The sequence below is a fragment of the Amphiprion ocellaris genome, chromosome 9 (assembly GCF_022539595.1).
Source record: "Amphiprion ocellaris isolate individual 3 ecotype Okinawa chromosome 9, ASM2253959v1, whole genome shotgun sequence".
NCBI lineage: Eukaryota > Metazoa > Chordata > Actinopteri > Pomacentridae > Amphiprion > Amphiprion ocellaris.
The window spans coordinates 37,858,491-37,867,832 of record NC_072774.1 but is presented as its reverse complement, the minus strand read 5'-3'; the positions used below and the strand labels follow the sequence as shown (position 1 = coordinate 37,867,832).

Here is a 9,342-nt window from a genome sequence, read left to right as displayed (position 1 = left end):
ATTCATTAGTTTTCTTTCCATCAGAGAAAACTAAGCATATTTAGGCTTCAAGTCTTGTGAAATTATGTTTACTGTACACATTACTGCTCTCTGGCGGACACAGGCGGTAACGACACTATTATTATTATTTGAGGCAAAGCTAGCGACATTACAGAGGAGCAGCACTTCCTGTTTCAACGTAAAACTATCGTAATGCTCTTATGCTAAAACGTGGTTTTGTGAGACTCAGAAGAATCTGCAGTATGAACCAAAATGTATTTAAGGACCACTAGCTTGTCGACTCCCTCAAATTGTGTTTGTTGTCACTATACGTTCAAAAATAAACACGTTATAGCTAATGTACAAATACATTCGTGACCGGATGTGTTAGCCGAGCTAGCGGAAGTGCTAACGAGGGTTTGTTATGACATGGACTAATACCTTAACACGTGTAATTCTAAAATCAATTCTCTCCAAGACACAGAGCTCTAGCTCCGTTTCCTGTCCCGGGTCTAATGTTTCAGCCTGATATCGTGATCAGCACCTTTTAAAGAGACGCTGCTGGTCGCGCTGGAGTTAGCTTGTCACTAGCTTCTGATTAGCTGCCAGCTCGCTAACGCTGCCATCACAGACGCAGCTATAGATTGTCATTAGCTACATTGTGGATTCATTTCCTGTTTGGACGTGACTCAGACTACAACAAAAGTAATCGGAGCAAGTGGAGAAGCTAGCTGTCGTTAAATACGACTTGGTTTACACCAGAGATGCTTCTGAATCGACCTAAATCGCTTAGTAATACGTTTGACATAAAATGTACAATAAAGAAAGATGCTTTTACGTTGAAGATGAACAGGAAGTGCTGCTCACCTGTAATGTCGCCAGCTATACAGTTAGTAATAATGTCGTGTCGTTACCGCCTGTGTCCACAAGAGGTCAGTAGCGCCCCCTCCTGTGACATGATCTTACATGAGAGCGATTAGATGACAGCAGAGACTCAGACACAAATCTCTGTCCCTGCAACCGATCAATAATCAATAACAACACTGATACATTATCAACCAATCATATTTTGGTCATTTTGTACATGTTTCTGGTAGTTTTATCTCATATTTTGGTCATATTCACAGGACTCACCTGTTTTGAGAAAATCTCCACTACTCGAACACTGGAAATTTCCCCTGACCTGGGGAGTAATAAAGGACTGTTGTATATCTATGTGCAAGAACTGATACCTCATCTTCCTGTATATAGTCTTCTACATGGTATTTAAAAAAATCTGCGCATATATCCCTCTGGGCTGGAAACTGATTATAGTTTACTGCTATGGTGTATGGCTCTGGCATTAAATATACTACATATATAGCTGGTGGTAAATTCAAAAATATGTAGACGAGCAAATCAAGTATAGTGAGGGTGATGCAGAGTAGATTGATGGAAATGGGCAGCTGGAAGCAGTGGGCTGGAGGAAGGTCAGCAGCAGCAGCATCCCACAGATGGAGATTAGGCCAGTTGGTGGGAGAACTACAACAGATCTGAAGCATCCAGCTCTGGGATCAGGGACACTCGGAGAAAGGACACAGGGAGAAACAGAGTGAGTGTAATGCAATAATGGAACATATATTTATGGTATACCATTGTATATAATGCTAGATAGAGAAGGGCTCAGTGCATCCAGAGAGGTTCCCCAGCAGTCGAGGCCTGTAGCAGCAGAACTAGGGGCAGAACTAAGGGACGTCCAAGAGGGGAAGTCAGTTGTGCAAATGAAGACACCAGCTCACCCCGTCAGGGTCCCCCAGTCAGTCCTAACTATAAGATTTTTCAAAAAGGAAGGTTTTAAGCCTGGTCTTAAAAATAGAGAGGGTGTCCGCCTCCAGAACCCAAACTGGGAGCTGGTTCCACAGGAGAGGAGCTGATAACTGAAGGCTCTGCCTCCCATTCTACTTTTAGAGAGAAGTTACAGGTCACTTCTCCAAGTAAGCCTGCAGTCTGAGAGCGAAGAGTTCTGCTAGGATAAAGACATGATAGTACCATTATCAGGTAGGTCTTTAAGATATGATGGAGATTGGTTGTTAAGAGCTTTATATGTCAGAAGAAGGATTTTGAATTCTATTCTACATTTCACAGGAAGCCAATGAAGAGAAACCAGCATAGGAGAAATATGATCTCTCTTGCTAACTATCGTCAGTACTCTGGCTGCAGCCCTACACTGCACTACACTAACACTGATTTAGCAAGTCTGAGTTCTGAACCGTGGCTTTGGTACCAATAAGCTGGTTTTGTGTAATAGCCTAAAACTGCCTCAGATTGTTGACTGTCGTCATAAAGACTTATTTACTGAGCATTGAGAAACCTGCTTCTTGGAAAAAAAAGAAAAGCATATGAATAACATAAAATGATATGATATAGAATAATAATTATAAATACAGTGATGTTACTTTGAACAGGTGAATGATCAGGGAGCCTCTGTCACTCAGGTTGTCTACAATCTGGAAGTTACTGATGTAACGATGCACTGAATTGGACAGCTGGACACACACATAAACAGAGTCAGCTGTTAGCTAGTTAGCAACGCCGCCGTCCTAAACATGCGATCATTCATGTCTCATCCATTAGAAGGTCATTATCATGATGTAGTAAACTTTTTACAAACTTTGATTTAAAATACTACATTCATTTTAAAGACACTTAAATACACCATTGACACAAGCTTTCAGATTTTTCTGCACTAGCACTAGAAGGTGATTACCATCTCCAGGTCAGAGTTTTCTGGGGTGAATCCAGTTGGTAGACTGATATCAAGAACCACCATCCTGACGTCTCCGGGTCCTAGAGCCCTGCTGTGAATGAGAAAAAGAACAGCACTGACAAAGGGCACGATGACTATACGACTATAATCAGCTGCTGTCACATTGTTCATCCATCCATCCATTATCTGTACACCGCTTAATCCTCACTAGGGTCGCGGGGGGGGGCTGGAGCCTATCCCAGCTGACTCGGGCGAAGGCAGGGGACACCCTGGACAGGTCGCCAGTCTGTCGCAGGGCTACATATATAGACAAACAAGCACTCACACATTCACACCTACGGGCAATTTAGAGTAATCAATCAACCTCAGCATATTTTTGGACTGTGGGAGGAAGCCGGAGTACCCGGAGAGAACCCACGCATGCACAGGGAGAACATGCAAACTCCATGCAGAAAGATCCCGGGAAAGCCGGGACGCGAACCAGGGATCTTCTCGCTGCAAGGCGAAAGTGCTAACCACTACGCCACTGTGCAGCCCCCACATTGTTCGTGTAAAGGCATAATGTACAATCAGTCATTGATCAGATTAAAGTCTTTGAGCATGTGAGCAGCAGCATTTTAAAATGAGTCTGAAAGAAAAACCAGAGGAATCAGTCTTTACTGAGGCACACCAAGAATCCATGAAGAACTACCTGCAGCAGCAGACTAACAGATGTACCTGCATCTGCAGACCAACAGATGTTCTTCCACAGAGCTCTGACATCGTTTGTACTTCAAATACTATATTTATTGTATTATGAACTCTTATCATGCTCTATTTTTATTGCAAATAACACCAATTTGCACTTTATTGTAAATATTAACAGTTTTTTAAGCTCACCTCTGTAAATACCAGCATTTTAGGCAGATTTGGGATGTCTGTTGCATGCTCATTTGCACAGTGGCCCTCTATCTTCTATGTAACACGTGAGCTCATGCATACCTTGAATCTCCCTAAGGGAATGAATAAAGTACCTATCAGATAATGTACAGAGTGTCAGTCCACAGAGGAACTGGCACAAGATATTTTGAACTACCCAAAGCTGTGAAACTGTGCCCTGCAATTTGTAATAAGGTAGTCGATATTGCTGCCGATCTAACATTTTGCACAGTCGTGTACACGTATAACAACAACAACTACTTGATCTTGTCTGACTTTTCTACATCTGCTGGAGGCTTTTCTGGTCCGGGACAGTAGCAAAGCATTAATTAATGTACAGCTGTATATATTATATGGTGGGCTAGAGCGTATGTAATAGTGTATTTGATGTAATTATGCTCCAATGTGTTATTTTGATCTTAACAATAATGTATTCATTTGATCTTAACAAAAATAATACTAACAAAAAGTCCCTGAAGATGAGCACACACAGTCCTTGCATTGTGATGTATGCAAAACGTATGTATTTTAAGAGATTGTACGCGAGTGTTTTATAAATTCATTTTACTAAATTTACTCAGGTCAGCAGTCAGAATGCTTTGTTTTTTTTTGTTAAAGTGCATTTGCTTTAATTTGTCACCCGTCTGAAGGACGTCGTGTAAAATATGTGATATAGTGTGAGAATTTGATCTACCGCTGGATCCTTCAAAAGTGACGTTGAGATCAAAGTGCTTGCAGGGCATTTTCTCTTCCACCTCATGCAGCTGATTGTAATAGGTCACAACCCGTGGTTGTCTTTCCCTGTGCTGGAAAGAAAACCACGTGTAAGAGGCACAGAGGAGAAAACAACAAACAAACATAAGAGGAAAAGCAGACAGTAGCGTATAAGTATTGTACTCATAAACAAAGCCCTTAGCGGCAAGGTCTTTGTGATATTTCTGAAATACATTTAGAATGGATTGTTGCGGTTTCAGCACGCCATGAAAGTGAGACTCGAATGAGGTCAGTCTTGGTTAGTAACCCCAGACTCCATTCATGTCATTCTACAACATTCTACAAGTCCATTCTTATGTATCGTGATAATACCTCTAGTATTCCTTGTCCATTTCCTCGAGCCTCTACTTCCAAATCAAGATTAGCGGGCAACTGCGAACAGAGAAGAAGATTGTTTGTGAAATGCATGTGGAAAAACCACATGAACTGATGCCCTCCAAAGTCACCGTTCAGTGTTCTAAAACTCAACTGTAAGCTGTAACTCATCTGAATGGACATTCTTTGACTGTCTCTCACCCTGGAGGTACGAGCAGCATAGGCTGTCTTCGGGTTAAAATGGTAGCGGATTTCCTTGTGTCCTGTTATCCTGACGTCTACATCCAGACTGTGGTCATCAGGAGGGGGTTTGTGTATCAGGTACTCTGACCAGGTGCTTGACGCAGAGACCACCACCCACCATGGTGGGCTATGAGAGGAAAAACAGACAGTAGCGTGTTTCATTTCACACATTTTAAAAACATCTTCTTTCCCGAATGACTTAATTGCCTTTGAATTAATGCGACTAGTCAAGCCTGATTGAGAGTTCTGAGACCACCGTCTCGGGCACAGGGCTTCGATATTAGATATATTTAAATATATTTAATATTGCGTACAATAACATTGGTAAAGTAAATTATGGTGGACATAAATTACGCCCTCTGTCTTTCAGCTGACAGAATTTCAATGCTGGTACCTGAGTGGAGCCGAAGCCTCCTTCTCTTCTTCTCTGGCTGTTCAGCCATTTGAAGGGTGCAGCAGCTTCCTCCATTCGTCCCCACTTGACCAGAGCCAGCAGGGCATAGCCGGTCGCCTCCAGCATGAACAAGTGGTTTTCCCTGTCAAGCCAGTGGCTGAAACCTAGAGGAGTGAGAAAGAATTATAGGAACTTGCTGTGTGCGTTAGTTGGGGTTATTATCCGTTATTATCTGTTTTGAGACCTTGAAACGTCACTATCCTTAGGTCTTGACCTTGCAAACCCCTTTATATCCAGGAACTTTCTCATGTGGAGCAACTGTGTTAACCTCGAACAAAACACCAAAAGAAACAAAATGACCTTTGAATCAATATTGCTGGCTTCATCAGTCTGTTAAACTGTGACTCTCTCCCGAATATGCTGAACCCCAACTAAAAATACACAGTGTGACTTACATTAGATCCTGATCCAACCAGTTTCCATGTCAGGATAATTTATGATTAAAAGTATAATTAATGAAGTGGCTGCTGTTGTGCCTCATGCGTTAATGTGTGCAGCTTTCTCGATTTGGAGAAACTCCTTATGTTGCAGAAAATTTTAATAAATTCATAGGAAAGACTCCCACAAACAGCTGGAAGCAACCAACTAAACTTCAGCTCGTGTTAATATTTTGTCAAAACCCAGATTACATTTATTATTGGCAAGTGCCATTAACCTCAGTTTCAGGTTAATGACACTGTAACAATAACACTGTAGAGCAAAATGAACTAGAACATCTTTTTGACACCTTGGAAGGAAACTGTGTCTTTAGTGTTCTCTGTAATATTTTTGGAGCATTATTGGCCCCGAATAGTGGAAAAGTCTTCCCTACATAGCTTCACACAAAGTATGCATCATGTGCGTGCTCTTTTGTTAATGCCTTTTGACTTGTGTCACGTTGGAAGTGATGACATGGAACTGCTAAAGGGCCATTGGTACTCCCGACTAAGCCACTGTGACTTTTACAGAAAAGTGAGCAGGATGCTAGTTCAGACAGAGTGCACATCTGAAAGAGACAGCATCAGTAATTGTCACTAACCTGCCTGATCCAAACCCTGAACCTTGTGCAGCGGCAAATGCATTATGAAATAATTTATCAAATTCCTCTGTTAATTCTTGTGCACCAGACTTCAACAATAGTGAGATCTGACATTTGAATTCAATAAACTAATTGCACCAGGGGGAAAAAAATGCAGTTTAAAAACCACTGAATAAAAAATTGAAGCAACTTGAAGGGATAGTTTCACATGTTGGGGAAAAATAACACAAGATTCCATTTCTGCCAAGACTCAGATGAAAAGATGAATTTCATTTTAAGTACTTTGGAGGAAGGATTTAGTTCTCTCCAGAAAATAAAATGTGAAAACTCAAAGTTCTAGCAGATGAGAGTTGTATGTGCCTTTTTTTTGGACAAATGAAACAAGGCATACCTGGAGCTGCACCTCTGAGTAAAAGTTCATGAAGAGTGGTGGGCAAGCCGTCCAAAGCCAGGGCATAAGAGGCGATGGCCACCGTGTATGGTCTCCTCTCCCCACAGGCTTCGTCAGAGCTCTCTTCAAGTAGGCTCATGTTGAACGGATGGCTTCCTACAGCAGACGGGCAGATGATAGCTTTGATACAATCACTTCTCATTAGAAAAATAATAATGCACAGAAGACTAAAGACAACTGCTATACTAACAATAATGCTGACTTCCATAATTACCTCCACATTTACACCTGGACTGCTGCAGTGGAGCCCTGCCTGCTTGAGCGCATTGTGGACAAATGTGGGACCGATGTGGACAAAGGCGGTCAGAGTTGTCTCTGGGTCGTCACCACAGAGACCACCCTGGAGACACGGATAGCAAAAAGAGGCTTTGAATAAACTCTGGAAAGCTTTTAGACATCACGTCAAGTTGGTTCTAAGTTGTGAATCCCATGATTTTTATATATTTACTCCTCAGCCTACTTTTTGCATGTCAGCCTCAGCTTGTAATGTTTTATGTTTCTCATGATGCCTTTTAAAGTGAACTCCAAACACCTGTTCTGTATCGACTCTAGTCAGTCAGCAGAGTAATTATAGAGAAATTATAGATTACACTTGTTGCTGCATTGAATTAAAGTAAACTTTGCTTAAAGTTTTTTGTTTTTTTTTTTAAAAAGATGACAAAAAATATATTTTCCAATTATTTTACCTGATAATACCTCATTTCCTTATTCAACCTTTAAATGAAAGTGTGCATTTTAAAGAAGAATTGAGTTTTTACGCCTGTGTCTGGCTGGAGCCTGTCCCAGCTGAAAATGGAGGAGAGGTGGTGCTCACCCTGCACAGGTTGCCCATCATTGATATAGTAGACAAACAACAATTCATGTTCACATTCACGTTGCATTCAGACTATTAAGAGAGGTCCGTTACCATGACCTGCATGTCTTTGCAGTGTGGGAGAGAGCTGCAGCATCTGGTTAAACACAGAGACAACATGCAAACTCCACATTAACATCAACAGACACTGATTTAAAGACAGGCCTCTATACTCAAAAGATATATGACCAGTGTGATCTTGTTACTGTTTATAGTATACTGTATATATTCAAACTTTCATTCAATATATTCCGAGTTTCATTCAAGATATTCAAACTTTCATTCCATATATTCAGACTTTCATTATATATATTCAGTTTCATTCCACATATTTAGAATTCTAGATTATATATATTATATATATAGATAGATTATATACATAGATAATTTCCGAAACGGCATGCCATATATATATATATATATATATATATATATATATATATATATATATATATATATATATATATATATGCACCTTTCTGAGTTCCCTAATTTCTGGCACACCAGTAACTCTGATGAACACTCCAGCCCAGTAGGTGGCGGTAATGAACCTAAAGTCTGTTTGCCAGCCACGATGAAGAAGAACAGGAAGAACTGAGTCATGTCAGCACACTGGTGAACAGTGAAGGAAGACGAGATTGAGCCTGTTGTGCAGAAAGTTTTCTTGTAAAAATCTTCCTGATGGCAGCTTGGATAAAGGGTGGTTGTGTGCAAATTATACAACAAAGAGTTTTCTGATCATTGCAGCACTTCAAGCTGACGGTGTCACCTTAGTGTAAAACATGTTGCTGTTAGCACCAGACCAAATGTTCAAAAATCACTTTTTTCTATATGTCCCAAGTTTTTTTTTTTCATGAATTGTAAATTATAAACACGTATGTATCTATTCATTGATTCAATTGTCAACCACAATTTTATTTGAATTGAAAAACTTCACTTATTGTGTCAAATATTGCTATTTGACAAAAATGCAATTAATTGCCATTAATTAATTACAAAGCCTGTAATTAATTAGATTAATTTTTTAACTTTCTTTTTAGGACTTGAAAAATGCATTTTTGATGCCCTAAACATACACAAAAACACATGAAAATCGCCACACACATCAGGACTGGCAAAAAATTTGATAATTTATGGGAATGGCATGCGTGCCTGCCAAAATGGCTCAACAGCACCCCTTGGAGTATTAGGAAAATTCAGCCCCCGTACAGCGTTTGACCTAGAGCTATGAAATTCGGTACACATATGTAACTGGTCAAGACGCACAAAAAAGCCTCTTGCATCGTTACCCATAATCCAACAGGAAGTCGGCCATTTTGAATTACGTGTCATATTTTGGACAATTTTTTGTCATTTTTGGACATTTTTCAAAATATATAAACTCAAACAGCGTGACCTCGACAGAGCTGAAATTTGGTCAGGATGTACTCCAGTCATTCATGGGTGATCAAAAGTTATCAAAACGCTCTGCAAAAGTCTGAGGGCGTGGAAATGGCAACTCACAGAATGCAGCCATTTTGAAATATGATCCATATTTTGGACGATTTTGTCATTCTTGGACATTTTCAAAAATTATTAAATCAAACAGGCT

At 40.3% G+C, this 9,342-nt stretch overlaps 1 protein-coding gene across 1 annotated transcript; it reads right to left on the bottom strand.

Annotated features, from left to right (window-relative positions):
* Window positions 1–1,817: 1,817 nt before the first annotated feature.
* On the bottom strand, window positions 1,818–7,629 carry LOC111562761 (complement C3-like). The gene is made up of 8 exons (XM_055013947.1): window positions 7,113–7,629; window positions 6,839–6,994; window positions 5,332–5,533; window positions 4,934–5,102; window positions 4,730–4,789; window positions 4,338–4,449; window positions 2,726–2,816; window positions 1,818–2,504 (listed from the first exon to the last, which is right to left on the bottom strand). The coding sequence occupies exons 2-7, from the start codon at window positions 6,975–6,977 to the stop codon at window positions 2,806–2,808; spliced, it is 693 nt and encodes a 230-aa protein (XP_054869922.1). The 5' UTR covers window positions 6,978–6,994; window positions 7,113–7,629; the 3' UTR covers window positions 1,818–2,504; window positions 2,726–2,805.
* Window positions 7,630–9,342: the final 1,713 nt, after the last annotated feature.